This window comes from Erythrolamprus reginae, chromosome 1 (genome assembly GCF_031021105.1).
Source record: "Erythrolamprus reginae isolate rEryReg1 chromosome 1, rEryReg1.hap1, whole genome shotgun sequence".
NCBI classification, from domain to species: domain Eukaryota; kingdom Metazoa; phylum Chordata; class Lepidosauria; order Squamata; family Dipsadidae; genus Erythrolamprus; species Erythrolamprus reginae.
The window spans coordinates 336,166,773-336,184,424 of NC_091950.1; the positions used below are offsets into that span (position 1 = coordinate 336,166,773).

The following is a 17,652-nucleotide window of genomic DNA, read 5'->3' on the forward strand; positions in this document are numbered from 1 at the left end:
ATTGAATTATGAGAAATGCAGTCCTGAGGCATTTTGACAGATCCTCTGTTTGTATATGTAAAGAAAATTGCAGAGAAAGGACATAGAAGGAAAAACATAATACAGCATCATTGAACATGGCTCTAAATCCTCTCAAATAGTTATTCAGGGGGAAAATGTAATTCTACTAGGTCCTGATTCATGATAAGGTTTTATGTGGGGTAAAAGGTTGGTAGACTTTCCCCGGAAAATGTACAGTGAGTGGAAGGAGGGAGCAAGATTTGCAATGAAAAAGGAGAGAAGAAATATCAGCAACCATTTCCAGATCTGTTTTGTTGGATGTGGAGCTCAAGAATGGCACCAGAAGCGCTGCCCCCCCAATAGAAGAGGCGCTGTGTTCCTAGATATCCACGGGTTTTATGATGTTTTCTAGCTCAGAGCGATACTATTCAGGAAATATAATGCTCATCTTTCTTTGGTTAAAGAAAGAAGTATTAAGGTTAACATAGGACATTTATATTGATATAATCTTTTTGTTTTCTTCCTCTTACACAGTTGTTAAGACATTGCAAATTAAGGAACTGAGTGCAATTCATTTTATGAGTTTTATTAGCCAAAGAACAATCAGAGTAAAGGACAAAATTCACATAATCAGGTCCTTGTGAGAAAGCACTTACAGCACAGACAAAGGCTAAATTCACACATAATAGCAAGGCAGATTTATATAACCTGGGATTGGGTACCAGGTAGTGGTGATCCATTTAATATACAACATCAGGCACAATTTTTAAAATGTGATTTCTGATTAAACCTTCAGTATGAACCAAACATTCTACTTAAATATGGCAGATGGAAATAAATTTTCTATCTTTTTGTCTGATTGCAAATGTCCTGTGCTAAATTCCTTTTTCTAAATCTTATTGCACCTCAAATTTATTATTGTGACAATAATGTGTTATTCACAATGTGTAATTCATATCTCAGCAGTTTCAGACCAGTCAATATTCTTCAATTTACACCATAGGATTATTGGGTGTGGGGGGGGGATTACTGTAGAGGAAGCCATATAGTATTATATATGTTACCTTGGTTTTTCTTTAAGGAAATGTGGGATATAATTGAAAAAATACTTTCAAATAAATACAGATGCAGTAGTTCTTGACTTATGACCACAAGTGAGCCCAAGATTTCTCTTGTAAAGTGAGATATTTGCCCCATTTTATGACCTTTTCTTGCCTTGGTTGTTAAGTTAAGAATCCCTGCAGTTGATAAATTAATAACTCGGTTGTTAAGTGAATCTGGCTTCCCCATTGACTTTGCTTATCAGAAGGTCACATGACCTTGAGACACAGCAACAGTCATAAATATGAACCAGTTGCCAAACATCTGAATTTCGATCACACTTTTTTCAGTGCTGTTGTTACTTTGAACGGTCATTAACCGTCAAGGACTGTCTGTAATGTTTTCATCTTTGAAATTTAGGTTTGGATTCATTTTAGAATAATCAAAGAAATAAGGGATGCATTATATTACAGTAATTTAGCATGATTTCTACCATTACTTACTACTGATCCAGGAGAAGATTGCAGAGCCAATATGGAATACAAGTTAAGATGAATTGCATCCTCAGCCATGGAAGTGAGTGATAGTGAGCCTGTTTATCTATTTTAGCCAAACCTACCACATTGAGGGGGAGGGTACAGGAAAGGAGAGGGATCAAATTATAGCTGAAGTATTAGGGTATGACACTCTGAGTTCACCTATTGAAATATAAGATGTAATTTGCTCCACTGGAATTTCATAGAAACATAGAAGACTGACGGCAGAAAAAGACCTCATGGTCCATCTAGTCTGCCCTTATACTATTTTTTATTTTTTATCTTAGGATGGATCTGTGTTTATCTCAGGCATGTTTACCAACCACATCTGCTGGAAGTTTGTTCCAAGGATCTTTGTTGCTTTTGATCTTTCCCCCAACTAACTTCAGATTGTGTCCCCTTGTTCTTGTGTTCACTTTCCTATTAAAAACACTTCCCTCCTGAACCTTATTTAACCCTTTGACATATTTAAATGCTTCGATCATGTCCCCCCTTTTCCTTCTGTCCTCCAGACTATACAGATTGAGTTCATTAAGTCTTTCCTGATACGTTTTATGCTTAAGACCTTCCACCATTCTTGTAGGCCGTCTTTGGACCCGTTCAATTTTGTCAATATCTTTTTGTAGGTGAGGTCTTAATATATTCAAGGTAACAATTGAAGAATTATGTTGTATTAATACAGTCAAGAATACATTAATACATGGAGAAATAAAATAAAGTGTTGATAGCAAAGTCATGGGTTATATATTTTCTTTTCTCAGAAAGAATTGTGCCCAATATTAAAGGATTGACAGAGTTCTTGTTCCAGTGTAATTGCTTCTATTTTTCCAAGGTGAAAACAAAATCCAGCAATTGGGCACTGCATTCAGTTTCTACATGATTTTCTTGTATAAGATTGTAACATTACCTGTTCTTATTCAGTGCTAAAGCAGTTCTTATTTCATGGCTCATAATATGAGGATCAAATTATAAACAGATATATTTGCATTTTTCTTGATAAAAATCATTGATAGTTAGTCATAGTCTGATTTTAAAAACTAGTGAAAGGTTTATATTACCATATAAAGATTCTTTAGAATTTCCCCTATACAGTATTAAAATTTTGTACACATTGCTGTATCTGTAGATCTTTGAATGTTAGTATTAATAGAGCCAAATCAGTAATAGCAACAATAATAAAGACAGTATCCTCTCATTATTCATTCACCCCCCTCTACCTCTCTCTACTCCTTTTCTTCCTCCCCCTTCTATTTCCTCTGCCACCATCTTTACCTTTCCCAGAGTGTTTTTTATCCTCTCACCTCATAATTAGCAGACAGATGTGTATTCTCAAATTTTAAACTAACAGTGGCTCTTCCAAAAATTCTTATTACCAGATATTAAGCAAACCTGAAATACTTCCACCATAAAACATGATGCACTACTGACTTAAGACTTAGAAACTATAGGAGCAATAAGGATAACTTTTCAGTACCATGGACAGCTTCCCAAAAAACCAATACAGTACTGTACTCCACCACTTACTACTCCCACATGAAATAACTCAGTCTTTAAATCCATGATTGAGGCCACAGCCTCTTGTTCTTTCATAAAGAGGAGTCTGTTATCTCTTTCCTATCTTCTTCCAGCTCTTGTTAGTGGGCAAACAATGATTTTTTAAATTAATATTTGGCTTAAAGATACATTTGGTAGTTCTGTTTTTGTAGACTTAAGTTTAGTAGATTATTGACACCCCTCCAATGTATCTTTCTGCTCTGTAATCTGGATTGTCCCACATTGTCCATCTGGTCCCTGTCCTTTTCAGTGCTTGTCAAGATTACCAGGAGACTGCATGATAAGAAATTGTATCCGTATTGTAGAACTGATGAACACAGGAATTATAGGAGGGTGCCTTATGTCTTCCTTGGTATCTTAGATTGGACTTCTCCAACTTGTTGCTATCTTCTTTATTATATGGTTTATAACTTGTACAATTCTCAGGCATCAAGATTTCAGACTTTTATAAGTTGTAAGTAGAATATATTTTGAAGGCACAGATTGGGAGGTTTCCTATGTTCCTTTGGATCAATGGTACTTATTCTGATTTTTATCAGTTGTTCAAGATTTAGGCAAAAATCTCTGTCATCATTTGTTGGTTGATCCAGTAGAATATTTATTTATTTATTTATTAGATTTGTATGCCGTCCCTCTCCGTAGACTCGGGAATAAGGATGTCAAGAGTGGTCTTTGGGCCAGATCCGGTCCATGATAGACTGCGGAGTTGGCCTGCGGGCCATCCCAGAGATGGTGAGGGACTGGCCCCTTTCACCCCAGGCCCAGCCACACTCACCCAGTCAGCTGTGGTGACTAGGCTATGCCCCCTTTAACCCCCCCCAGGTCAAACAAAATCTCAATGGGATTGAGTTTGACACCCTTGCAGTAGACTATCCCAGGGATTGAACCTGAATATATTTAATGCAGAATAAGGGTTGCAAGACTGAGTGTTCTCGGGGCTAAAGAAAAAGTAGTCAGAGAAGGAGGAGCTTTTTCATTATATTTCACAACATCTTCATATTAAATATAATTCCTCACTGCTATAAAGGCTAAATTATAAAAGGGCTAAATTAAAGCAACTCGATGAGGAAACAAAACTTAATGTACCATATCCAATTTGTATAAGAAAAACTTAATTGGAAAAAAGTATTTTAAATCACAGGTCCTGTATAAAATTGCAAAGACCTTAGTTTAGTTGACGGTGGTAGGGTTCTCCTCCCTTTAACTTAACTAAAATTCAAGAAATAACCCAATGAAATTGCAGATTCTTATTGGTGCAACTCATTGGATGTTACATCTCTAAGCATCAGCCATTTATCTAAATGTTTAATCACAAATTTATATTCCAATAGAATAAGAAACATTGCAGTAATATGTAATGTAACAGCTTATTGAAGGTATGGTACATGCAAGAAATATTTTTTCTTGATTTTTCATTCTCTCTGTGTACATAAATTATTTTCAAAAATGCGTAGAATAAATAAAATAAAATTTAATGATATATTACTAGTTGCATTAAAATTGCATATGGTCCACATTAGGGGAAAAGATCTCTGTCTCTCAGAAATTTGCCAAACAGCAGACAGCACAGATGATATATACCAGTGATGGTGAACCTATGGCACGGGTGCTACAGGTGGCACACGGAAGCATATCTAATAAATACAAATCTAATAAATAAAATAAAATAAATATCTGCTGGCACATGAGCCGTTGCCCTAGATCAGTTCCAACGGGCATGTGTGTGCCAGCCAGCTGATTTTTGGCTCACACAGAGGCTCTGGGAGGGTGTTTTTGGCTTCCAGAGAGCCTCCGGGAGGATGGGGGAGGGTGTTTTTACCCTTCCCTGGCTCCAGGGAAGCCTTTGGAGCCTGGGGAGGGTGAAACATGAGCCTCCTGGACCCACCAGAAGTTGGGAAACAGGCTGTTTCCAGCCTCTAGAGGGTCTCCAGGGTGGTGGGGAAGCTGTTTTCACCCTCCCCAGGCATTGAATTATGGCTGTGGGCACTTGCAAATGTGTGATGGCGTGCGCGCATACTCTTTCAGCACCCAAGGGGGAAAAGGTTCGCCATCACTGATATATACTATTTGCTGTGTTTTTCTGTGCATGTGTGCCTGACCCATAGAAATAGCAAAGAATTGGAGAAATGTACATTATGGCAGTATATTAATCCCAGAAAGTTTTCTTAAATATAATCACACTAACTCCTCCCAATTATTTAAATAGATCTACTTGAAACATGACTAAGCCAGGCTTTAACTTAGTTGCCTTATCTTAATACTAATATATAATACTACAACAGGACATTTCAGAGTATACTTTTACAGATCTTTAAAATTGATGTAGCTTTCTGGAAGTATTCTCTGCTATTTAGAAGAAGATACAATAGCACTGGGCCTCTTCAAATCAAGCATTTATTTTAAAAAGCTTCTTCATTTTGTTAAGTTATCTAGAACAATAATAAAGCAGTTCTTTAAAAATAAGTCTAATAATTTGAACATTCTATAGACATTTATAGGTATTGACTTACCTCCTTGCAGCAAAAAACAAACAGCCAGTTTGCCTCTCCCTGCAGCAATTTGCCTCTCCCTGCAGCAATTTGCCTCTGTGCAGCTTTAGTTTAATTTTTATTTTAGCTTGCCTGCAACTTCAATCAATCAGCTGAGTATCAGGAGGCAGATAAGCAGTGGCTTTTGCTAATCAGGCTCTGCTGCTGGTTGCTGCAAGGAAGTAAATTGCTGGCAGGCAGAGACCAAAGGGTGGGGGTGGCTGGGTGGGGCTACATTTGGTGTATAAGATGCACCCAAGTTTTCACCCTCTTGCGGGGTAAAAAGGTGTGTTTTATACTCTGAAAAATACGATATGTTTTCCATCATAGATCTTCTTGATCATCTGTATGAAAGAAAGCAGTATGGATAATTTTGTCCCATAAATTCTGCAGGTCAAAATGACTTCTCAGCATTTGTGGCAGATAAAGGAAAGATTATCCTCTTAATTACAGCCTCTGTTAAAAAAAATTTAGAGAGCAGCTTGTTCTTTTTGCTTTCCCTTCATTTTTCTCATATTTTAAATTTAATATTTCTATTCTGAGATGTTGACTATGTATTTTAACAGATCTTGTATTTGCTGTCTTAAAAGTATTTTAATTACTTAAATTTTATTGCATTTGAGCAAATGATCTTTCCGAATAAACTTCTTTGCAGTTAGCTTTTCATGTAAATAGGGGGAATGTGCATATTTATACATAATGTGCATAAATAGATTGCTAAGTCTTTGGGGCCTAATGCACAAATTTGGAATTATGAATATCTGGAATACGTTATTGCTCATTTATATTTTATAATATTATGGGAGGATAAATATTTATATCTTACTTCCTTCGTTATGCTATTTGTGCTAGGTGCCTTCTGAAGTCTTTATCTTCCATGACGCAGCCATGCTGTTCAGAAGGATTCTCTGAAACTTTGAAAGAATCTTGAAGAAAAACAAACTTAAAGGGAGAATTCAGAATGAATGATGTTACATTTGTTGAATTCAAAATGTAATAATTTGTAGGAAAAATCACATTTCAGACTGAAAGACAAAATGATATTCTAGATTTTGTGGTTTTAAGGTACCTGCTTTGGAGAAAGCTGTGTTGGTATACAACACTCCAGCACATCTGGTGAACAGTGCTTGGTGGATATTTCTTTGGTACTTTTATCATTTTTAATTTATGACCATTTCCACCTGCAACAATTACCATGCTGCAGGATCATTTACGTATCATATATTGCTAAGAATAAGCTTCCTTGTACTCATCTCCTGGATCCTTCCACAAAACATACTTAGCAGTGAAAGCTCTTGTACTCACCTGCTACTTCTTCCATTTGTAAATGCCATTAATGAGTCATCTGTATCATAGCCAAATGTAACATGACATACAAGTGCAGGGCTCTGACTTTGCCCCGTTAAAAAAACAACAACACATACACACAGAAATGAGAGCTGTAGTTTGTTTTCAATTTGTTATAGTCTTTGTTCATTAGTTTAATTAAGGGAGATAATTCAGACTCCCATGTTTGCACAATCTGCGCAATTCAGTTTGCCAAGCCATAAATGGATTACTAACTATACCCATTTCAGGCCGACACTGTGGATTTTAAGATGTGTTGGGGCTGAATCTGGATTTGGGAAAGAAATGGAGTATCTCAAGATACAATTAATAATGAGAAAATGGCTATTACAGAACCAATCCTATGATGAAAAATGGTAGTTTAGCCCTTTGGCTTTGCATTTTTTGGAGAAAAGAGACTCAAATGGCTTTCAGAGTCTCCATATTAATGAATCCGTTATCTAAATGAGTGATAAAATTTTTGCTTATCTAGTTGCCAACATGGAATTATTATTTTTTTGTCAACTTGTATGCCAACTCAATCACAGAAGGGGCGTTGGTCTTACTTGATATGCCTTTTCTCATTAGGTGGAGCCAGCATTCAGCCTTGCTCTTGAGGGGTCCGGTACTACTTGTTCCTTGTTTGTTGGAGTGGCATTTTTGCCATTGTTGCTCCTGTGATCATTGTTTTTTTCCCCTTGGACTGACTATTTGCTTGGCGGTATCCATCCTTTTTGGCGGTTTCAGGAAAGGAAGCGTGATTGTAGTTGACTATGTCTGGTTGGTAGCCATGTCAAGTCTGCTTCTTCAGTCTCGTCAAAGTTGGGTCCTGGGGGGGAGGGGGAGGCAGATCCAGCAAAAAGTAACAGACTTGGTCTGTCCTTGGTGAACAAGGACAACCCATCCGAAATGCTGCCTCTATCCACAATGGAGAATGACTCAGATGGCTTACACCTTAGGGTTGAAAACAATAAATAACTACAAAAGTCAATCAATATCAAAAACAAAGGAAGCACATGTTCTGCATTATGGACAAAAAAAATGCAAAAATATTTCTTACCACTATCATCAAGGAGCAGGTCTGTTCATTCCACTGCAGGGCCTGAGAAAGGAATTAGGTTTATATAAACTTTCTGATGCCTAATAGAATTGAGCTATACAAACCTAATGGGACAGGCTGTTCTACAGGATGGGTACAGCTATGGAGAAATTGCTTCAAAGGAGTGGTCAGCTCTTCCAGATCTTATTCCAATTTCTGTATACTAATCTCTTTCATTCTTAACAATAAAATTAACTAATGAGAGCCATCTTGACTTTTTCTTTGAGGATTTTGGAGTCTTGGGATAGTGACAGAATACATGAATACATTCACGTCTATGCTAGTCCTAGTGCTTGGTACAACATGCCCCAGAACTTACTAAATATATTTTTAAAAAATAATATATTCTAAAATGGAAATTCATATTGCCTATTGTTGAATTAATTGAGAAATTCTAGTCCTAATGCTTGGTGCAACATGCCCCAGAACTTACTGAATATTTTTTTTTAAATAATATATTACAAAATGGAAGTTCATATTGCCCATTGTTGAACAATTGAGAAAGCTTTTAAGTAATTAAGGAATACTTGTCCATATCTTTAATGCAAAATTAATGTAGTTTCATTTGTCTTAATGGTTTCTGGTTGATACTTTAAATATAATACTATTGTATACATCGCTATTATAATAGTGATTTATATCATGCATGTAGCTGTCATTGAAGGTGTTCATATATTTAAAGCAAATCCAATTTTTCTCAAGGTTTTGGAAGAATATTCTGCAAGATGATATTTGTTGTTGATCCTCCTTAAATTCTCAAGAAACATTTAATGTGTTTAAATCTTTTTAAAATCAACATTGAGCACATGTAATCAGGAGTGGATATGAAATATGGCAGTTTAAATTTTAAGTAGTATGTGTAGATTCCCACACATAAAGTACTCAAACACTGCAATAAGCTGTAACGTGGTTTATTAAGTTTTGGCTTCATTTGCTATGTAACCCCAAACATTGTTGCTTGCCAACATAGAGAATGACTTTGCACATTGTATGAACTCCGCAAGTTGTGTTTTGTTGATTAATTAATAATTAGGCAAACCGTGGTTTAACTTCTTGCCATATTCTTCATCTTTGTTTGGACTCAGAAGTGCATATCATCAGCAAAGTAATTTATTTATTTTTTTAAATAAACCCTTGTTAAACTATATTCCATGCATCTCATTTATTTTTAGTTGTCAAAATGTTTGATTGTTTTTCTGGAAAAGAAACTAATATATATTTTTCCCAGTGAAGAGACTACCCGCCATGCCTCCTTGTCTCTCAGCTTTCAAATGACTTTACTTGGGGAAAAGGTCATGGAATGTAGCTCTGCCTGCATGAACCTCTGACTAGATTTATTGCTATGAATAATTGGGGCGGGGGCAGGACTCCCTGCAATGCTGATCTGGCACCATAGAGAGAAGAAGGCTTTTCAGACTTCTCACTGTAATTGTTAATAATGTCAAAAACATTCCAATCAAATCCTCATTTTAAAAACTACAAACACTGAAGGAAGAGAGGATAGTTAAAAAAAAAAAGAACACCCCCCCAGTATATATATGGATGCAATCAAGTTATATTCAAATCAGCTAGTGTCTTGGTAAAGTTTAATGAAGAGCACATATTCTTTATTCAATGCATAATCTTTATAATAAGCTCATAAAGGAGACTCCATGCAATGTTTACTGATATTATTATTATTATTATTATTATTATTATTATTATTATTATTATTATTATTATTATTAATGTGAAGACAGATTCCGGCAGACTGAACAGGTGAAACCTACTAGATTAGGACAACAGTCATGAAGGTGGTCTTCAAGTGATATGGTACACAAGCGCACAACAAGACATGAAAGATGCCCTGGTCAACCACTGTGCCCAGCTCATCTCCAACTGTCTCGACTCTTGTCCTGCTAAGAAGTTGAAATAAGACACTAAAGAGAACTGTGCCTTACCAGCAGCACAGTTACTCCCTTACCTAACTCTAAGCAGGAAAGGAATTAAAAAAAAAAAAGCAAAGCATGCATTTAGTCAGCATTATAGGTGACATTCATATTCAGTAAATAGGTAGTTAACTTTAAAATGCTTGGACAGAAACACTAAAAATTAAGCTTTATTTATTTTTGGTTGTTTGTTTGTCAAACTTGTATAGCATAGTAGTTTGCATAAACATAACATAAGTAAAAATGATAAACATACATGCATGCTGAAAATAGAATGCGCTCCATCCTCCATGCATGTGCCACACTTTCACGCAAGCACATACACATCCCCCCCACTTGCATCTTCAGAGACCTGAAGACCAACTGGCCGGCAGGAGGCATGTGTGCACATGGAGTGGAACTGGGCTGGGGTGACGGCTGGGATGCCCACAGAAAAGGCCCTGCGTGCCATGCGTGGCACACGTGCCATAGGTTTGCCGTTAGGATGTACCATTGTATACAACTTTGAAGGCTGCTTATTTAAGAGTGAACAGAAGCAATTCTGTTGCCTGGATATGCTCTGCTTATGAAGCCACTACAGATCTTCTCTACAGACTTTCCAGCAACACTCATCAAAAGCAGAACATGCAGAAACTGAAGGACAGGAGACAGAGGTCATGCCCAGGGCTTCATTGCAGCAAATCACCTTGCCTCGATAAAGAAAATCACATTGACTCTGCTTTGTGGAGCTTTTCAAGTGGAATTGTTGTCACCTTGTACAAAGCTAATTATAATACAGATATAATGAAGGATATAATATCTGACATTCCTGACTTTCTTCTTTATTTGCTTGACTTGTATTGGGAAAAAGTGTGTTTAAGTATGTCAAATGTGACTACTATAAGCAACTAGTAAGAATATGAAAAATGTTAAGGGAGATGTTTCATAAATTACTGATACTGTATAAGGATTTGGGATATTGACTATAGGATAATAAACTAGGAACTGATTGCATTGCCCTAATGTGCCCTCCTAATGCAGGAGATTGTGTGGATTACAACAATGTAATTTAATTTAATTTATTCGACTTTTATGCCACCCAATGGGCTTACAATCAACTCCCCCCCGGAGATTAGAACTGCCCCCACCCTCCTTGTCTTTCTAAGCTACTCAAAACCCACCTATATCGCCAGGCATGGGGGAACTGAGACACCTTCCCCAGGCTTTTATACTTTATGTTTGGTATGTATGTGTTGTTTGGTTTTAAATGATAGGGTTTTATATGTCTTTTTCTCTTTTAATATTAGATTTGTTCCACTGTAACATTGTTTTTATTATTGTTGTGATCCGCCCCGAGTCTTCGGAGAGGGGCGGCATATAAATCTAATAAATAATAATAATAATAATAATAATAATTATTATTATTATTACAATAACAGAAAACAATACAATGATACAATAATAAAAAAGAAATTGAACAACAACAATAAAACCTCAAAACCCGTAACTAACCCAAATTATAATCCCTCCCAAAAACAATCTAACAAACATCCATATCAACAAACATATTCACAGCCCGCACGCCTGTCGGCAAAGCCAGGTTTTAACAGCTTTTCGAAAAGCCAGTAAAGTGGGAGCAGTGCAAACATCGAGAGGGAGCTGGTTCCATAGAACCGGGGCGGCAACAGAAAAGGCCCTCCGCCGTGGTCCCCTCAACCTAAATTGTTTAGTTGACGGGACCTGGAGGAGGCCGATTCTGTGCGACCTAATAGGTCTCTGGGAGGTATGTGGCAGGAGACGGTCCCGTAAATAAACAAATTGTGGCAGGTTCTTAAAGAGATGGGAGTACCAGACCATCTTATTGGCTCTTGAGAAATATATACGGGTTAAGCAACAGTGAAAACTGGACACAGAACCACTGATTGGTTCAAAATTGGGAAAGGAGTCAGGCAAGGCTTGTAAACAGTCGCCCTGTCTATTTAATTTATATGCAGAGCACATCATGAGAAAGGCGGGGCTAGGTGAATCAAAAGTTGGAATTTAAATTGTCGGGGGGAAATATCAACAACCTCACATATGCAGATGATACCACTAATGGCAGAAAGTGAAGAGGGACTAAAGAGCCTCTTGATGCGGGTGAAGAAGGAGAGGGCAAAAGTTGGCTTGAAACACAACATTAAGAAAACTCAGATCATGGAATCCATCCCTCTCAATTCCTGGCAAATAGATAGGGAAGAAATGGAGGTAGTGACAGATTTTATTTTCCTTGGCTCCAAGATCACTGCAGATGGGGACTGCAACAAGAAATTAAAAGAGGTTTGCTCCTGGGGAGGAAAGCTATGGCAAATCTAGACAGCATACTAAAAAGCAGAGACATCACCCTGCCAACAAAAGTGCGTATAGTATGGTTTTTCCAGTTGCAATGTATGTCTGTGAAGGTTGGACCAATAAGAAAGGCTGAGCGCCAAAGAATTGGGGCCTTTGAACTATGGAGCTGGAGATGACTCTTGCAAATCCCTTGAACTGCAAGGTGATCAAACCGTTGGTCAGTCTTAGAGGAGATCAACCCTGACTGCTCTTTAGAAGGCCAGATCCTGAAGATGAAACTCAAATACTTTGGCCACTTAATGAGAAGGAAGGACTCACTGGAGAAGAGCCTAATGCTGGGAAATATTTGAGGGGAAAATAAGAACAAGACGACAGAGAATGAGGTGGCTGGATGGATTCACTGAAAGCAGTCGGCGTGAGCTTAAATGGACTCTGGGGGATGGTAGAGGACAGGAAGCCTGGAGGAACGTAGTCCATGGGGTCGTGATGAGTCAGACGTGACTTTGTGACTAACAACAACAACAACAATGCAAAAGTATTAAATTAACTGCAGTTATTGAAGGGATAAATAAAAGAGAAGATAGTGTAGGCAGAATGAGTAACGTTCAAAGATGAAATGGAATTGAAATTCTAATGATGTTTTGAAGCTCAAAATAATTTGTAAAACAGTTCTACAAGGTTCTGCCTGGAGTGCAAACTACAGTACTGCAAAAAATATAGTAACAATGCTTAATGGGTAGAATCTTCGTTTTTATTATTTTTATGAAGCAATGTCGACTGTCAATGTTTTTTGTTTCTGGAAAGCAATGATAGTTATACCATCACAATAATTGTTTAGTATAAGGTTTTGAAGAAGCTGGGTTTACTTGAGAGAAAATGAGTGTGGTTTTAAAATTGGAGAAGGTAACATGCACTTAATACTATTTTGATAGCTAAAAATGCAGTTGATATACAAGCTTTCGTGATGAAGGTGAAGGAGCACAATGAAAGCAGTGACAACAGGTGCAAACTGACAAGCTATTGAAATGGTGGATAACTTCTGGTTTCTAGATGGACTATAGTAAAGAACTACATTATTTATGTATTTAGTTAGTTATTTTATTTGTCTAAAAAGTATAGGATAGTAGTATATATAAACATAACATAGGAAGTAGTAATAAAAGAAGACAATAGGACATTAGGTCAGGGGTGGTGGGCACAATGGTGCGCTTATGCACGCCCCTTGCAGACCTCTTAGAAAAGGGGAGAGGTCAACTGTAGACAATCTACGGTTGAAGATTGGGGGTTTGGGGAAGAAACCACAGAGTCAGGTAGTGAATTCCAGGCGTTAACCTGGTAAATTGCAAATAAAAGCTTGGAAAAGATATTCAGATGCCCATGATGTGTCTATACAAAGATTAGAATTGTGGAGACAAGATTTATTTTTCTGTAGCATTCTATGTAAGTGTAAGTTAAATTTTGAAGAAGCAAGATAGAAAGAGTCTTAATTCTGATGTGCTGAAGACTGACTCATCCTCCTATCTTTCTGAAGTCAGTAAAATGAGGACCCAGATTGTTGGGAGCAATATGCTGACTCTGTAAACCACTTAGAGCAGGGGTCTTCAACCTTGGCAACTTTAAGCCTGGGAGACTTCAGTTCCCAGGATTGAAGTCCTCCAGGCTTAAAGTTGCCAGGATTGGAGACCCCTGGCTTAGAGTGCGCTATAAAGCAGAGGTCTCCAACCTTGGCAATTTTAATACTTGTGGATGTCAACTCCCAGAGATCCTCAGCCAGCTTTGCTGAGAATTCTGGGAGTTGAAGTCCACAAGTCTTAAAGTTGCCAAGGTTGGAGATCCCTACTATAAAGTGTTGTGAAATGGTATATAAGTCTTAAGTGCTATTAATGCTTTTGAATGCTGATATTAGAGAAGGCATAAGAGTACCATGGAGAGTGACAATACTTTATGACGCATAATCAATCCGTCTTTTGTTTATTATTTTCTTAGCCTTGTCTTCTATAATTAAACTCATTGTTTAATTAACTTTAATTAACTTAATTTATTAAGAATTATTCATTTCCGTGTCTTGTATGTCAGAATAATAAAAATGTAAAGATCTTGTAAGAGGTACTCTGTGGTTTCTACCCCAAAACCTTTAAACTTAGTCAACCTCACCCCATTCCTAAGAGGTCTGTAAGGGGCGTGCATAAGTGCACCATTGCGCCTAGCATCCCTGTCTTACTATCCTATTGTCCAAATTTACTTGTACCTAATTTGTTTTTGTTTATGCTTATACCAATACCTGCTATCTTGTACATATTTTGAAATAAATAAATAAATAAATGAATAAATAAAATAAAGTATTCAAACAAACCCATATTTAGGTAAGCAACATTGCTGGTTCACTTTCTTTTATTGCAAAACTGGATTTGCTATTGAGAATATACTCTTAAGTTTGTTTCGTTTTCAAAGCACACACTCCAACTGCAACTTTAGTACAGTATTTAATTCTAAAATTCAAATAAGCATTTTATTGCTTGGAGATCATGGATCCCAAACATGACACCTAATAAGAAGGAAATACCTTTGACAAATACTTCGATGCTTATTAAACTCTCCAATCCTTTATCTTCTCTTCTCCTCCCAACTGTTAAATGCAATGAGAAGAAATATTATTTTAAAGACATCAGGAATTGGATGGATATAGGTGAAGGAAGTTAGCACCCATCCGTTTCCTGGAAAAATGAAATATCCTAGGACAGTGATGGCAAACCTATGGCATGGGTGCCACAGGTAGCATGCAGAGCCATATCTGCTGGCACGTGAACCATTGCCCTAGCTAACCTCCAACTTGCATGTGTGTGCTGGCCAGCTGATTTTTGGCTCTCACATAGGTTCTGGGAGGGCGTTTTTGGCTTACAGCTCCACGGCTCTTCTGCAAAGGTGACAGCCGGGCGGTGGCACTTCTCAGCGGCCTCCCGAACCCGAACTTTTGCCGAACTTCCGGGTTTGGCATTCGGGAGATGCCAAGAAGCCCCCGGCTGTTTCGGAATGTGAACTTTTGCCAAACTTTTCGGGTTTGGCGTTCAGGAGAACGCCGAGAAGCGCCCGGCTGTTTCAAAAGGTGACAGCCGGGCGCCGGCGCCCAGCAAAGTGCCATTTTTGCAATTTTTTTTTTTGCTTGCACACATTAATTGGTTTTACATTGTTTCCTATGGGAAACATTGTTTCATCTTATGAACTTTTCGCCTTACAAACCCCTTCCTAGAACCAATTAAGTTCGTAAGATGAGGTATCACTGTATTGTTCTGTCCATCCATTGATTATATCTTCAACTGAAGGTACGAAACATTTAAACAGTTGGCTGACCTTGTTACCATTGGCTCTCCCAGTCATGAATATTCTAACAAGCTCTGTATGATACAAAGACGATCAGTCCATCAGGAACTGCTGCATTCAATTGCTAACAATAAAACTGGAAAGGAGAAAGAAGGTGGCAGTGGTGACAATGGTAAAGTATTCCTTATTGTTGCCAAGGAAGCTTCATGAAAGCATCCATGAAATCACTAAGAGTTAGAATAGACTTTATCTTTGAAATAAGATTATACATACTGTGCTGATTTCATTTGGAATGCTGGCTGTTTAATGTTCCATTAATGGAAGCTTTTTGCTATATTTTTCCTCTCTCTCCTTTGCATTGCTGTAAAGGAAAGTGATGGCTGGTGCCACTGAAAAGATGCGTTGATACCCTCACTTTCTTATTTCACTGAAATAAGAAAGTATAGACACAGGATAAAAGAAATTACTTCTCTTTTCCAGAGGAAAAGCAAGTAATAGAATCATCAAACTGTAGAATTGGGAGGTAGCATTAGGATGATCTAATCTAATAGCAATAGCACTTAGACTTATATACCACTTTATAGTGCTTTAAGTGGTTTACCGAATCAACATATTGTCCCCCAAAAATTGGGTCCTCATTTACCCACCTCAGAAAGATGGAAGGCTGAGTCAACCTTGAGCCTGGTGAGATTTGAACAGCCAAATTGCAGACAGTTGGCAGGCAGCAAAAGTAACCTGCAGTGCTGTATTCTAACCCCTGCACTACTGTGGCTCATTTTTTCCACTCTGCAGGGAAACCATTTACAACAGTTTGGCTATCCCGATTCTTAAAAACCTCCAGAGACAAAGAACCTAACATCTTCACTGGTATTCTACTCATGTACAGATTTTACAAGAACTTGTTTTTAAATTTAGGTAGTTATTTTTGGTTTAAATGTCTCTGAAAATTACTCCTGAAAATCCTCCCTATTATCATATTCCTTTCTATGTATCTAAACAAGAACTTTATATTTTTTTTCTCATCTGTAAGAATTAGATACCATTGATAATAAATCTTTTACCGGAGATATTAGTGTGGTATTCTATTTTTCCTTAAGGAAATTGGGAATCTGTGTTAAATTTACCCGGATTAGGGTTTCTACTGCTATTTTATAAGTGAACCATAGAATCATTTCTGAAATGTATTAATTACGTTATTTCAGCTGTAAACAATCTAATAAATCATTTTATTCATGTATCAATATTTCTATAAAACTGAATGCTTGAAATGTATTCCTTGCCTGCTACAACTTAATGTTTGTGAAATATTAAAGGATCCCTTTAATTTTTTAAAGATAATCTCCCAAAGGAGATTTCATAGAAGTCTGGCACAAGCTGCAATAATGTGAAAATGGTATGTGTAATGATGTCAAATCTCAGTTTTTCCTCCTTGTATCAAAAACAAATGCAATGTTGCAATCATAGTTCCCTCTAAGCTGAGCAGTGAGCAATCGCTCACTTAAAAATCATCATCAACTCAGAGTTTTCCAAACCTGCCCAGAAGCCGAGAGGGAAAGAGTGAGAGGGAAGGAGAGAGAGAGGAAGAGAGGAAGAGAGAGAAACAGATAGAAAAAAGAGAGGAAGGGAAAGAGAAAGAAAAAGAATGGGAGTAAGGAAGAGAGAAAGAAAATCAAAATCTAGTTTGAAACTAGCTCAACTATTTAAGTGGCATTTTGATATTGATAGAGTTGCCCTATTTTGAGCTCACTGTTATAGACACACAGTACAGTATTTTATTTTGAAATTCTCTGAGGCAAAACAGGGTGGGTTTTTTATTTGTTTGTTTGTTTGTTTATTTATTTATTATTTCTGTTCCGCCCAGTCCCAAAGGGACTGCCGCTCAGACACTATACTTTTCCGCCCACCCACCCCCAAAAATTAGAGGGAACACTGGTTGCAATGTATATTTTGCTATCACCTTTCTTCCCATAAATAGCTTTATTCCAAATTGCTAGCATTAAGGTTTATAAGCTGAC

At 37.3% G+C, this 17,652-nt stretch overlaps 1 protein-coding gene across 2 annotated transcripts in view; it reads left to right on the plus strand.

Moving 5' to 3' along the window:
* SLC35F3 (solute carrier family 35 member F3) overlaps window positions 1-17,652 on the plus strand; it is a 142,676-nt gene that overhangs the window by 21,620 nt on the left and 103,404 nt on the right. Inside the window, exon 3 of one of the 2 annotated variants that reach the window (XM_070740573.1) lies at window positions 15,586-15,590. The exons of the other annotated variant lie outside the window; for it this stretch is intronic. Coding sequence (XP_070596674.1) covers window positions 15,586-15,590 — 5 coding nt within the window. The remainder of the gene's footprint in view (window positions 1-15,585; window positions 15,591-17,652) is intronic. 2 annotated transcript variants of the gene reach the window in all.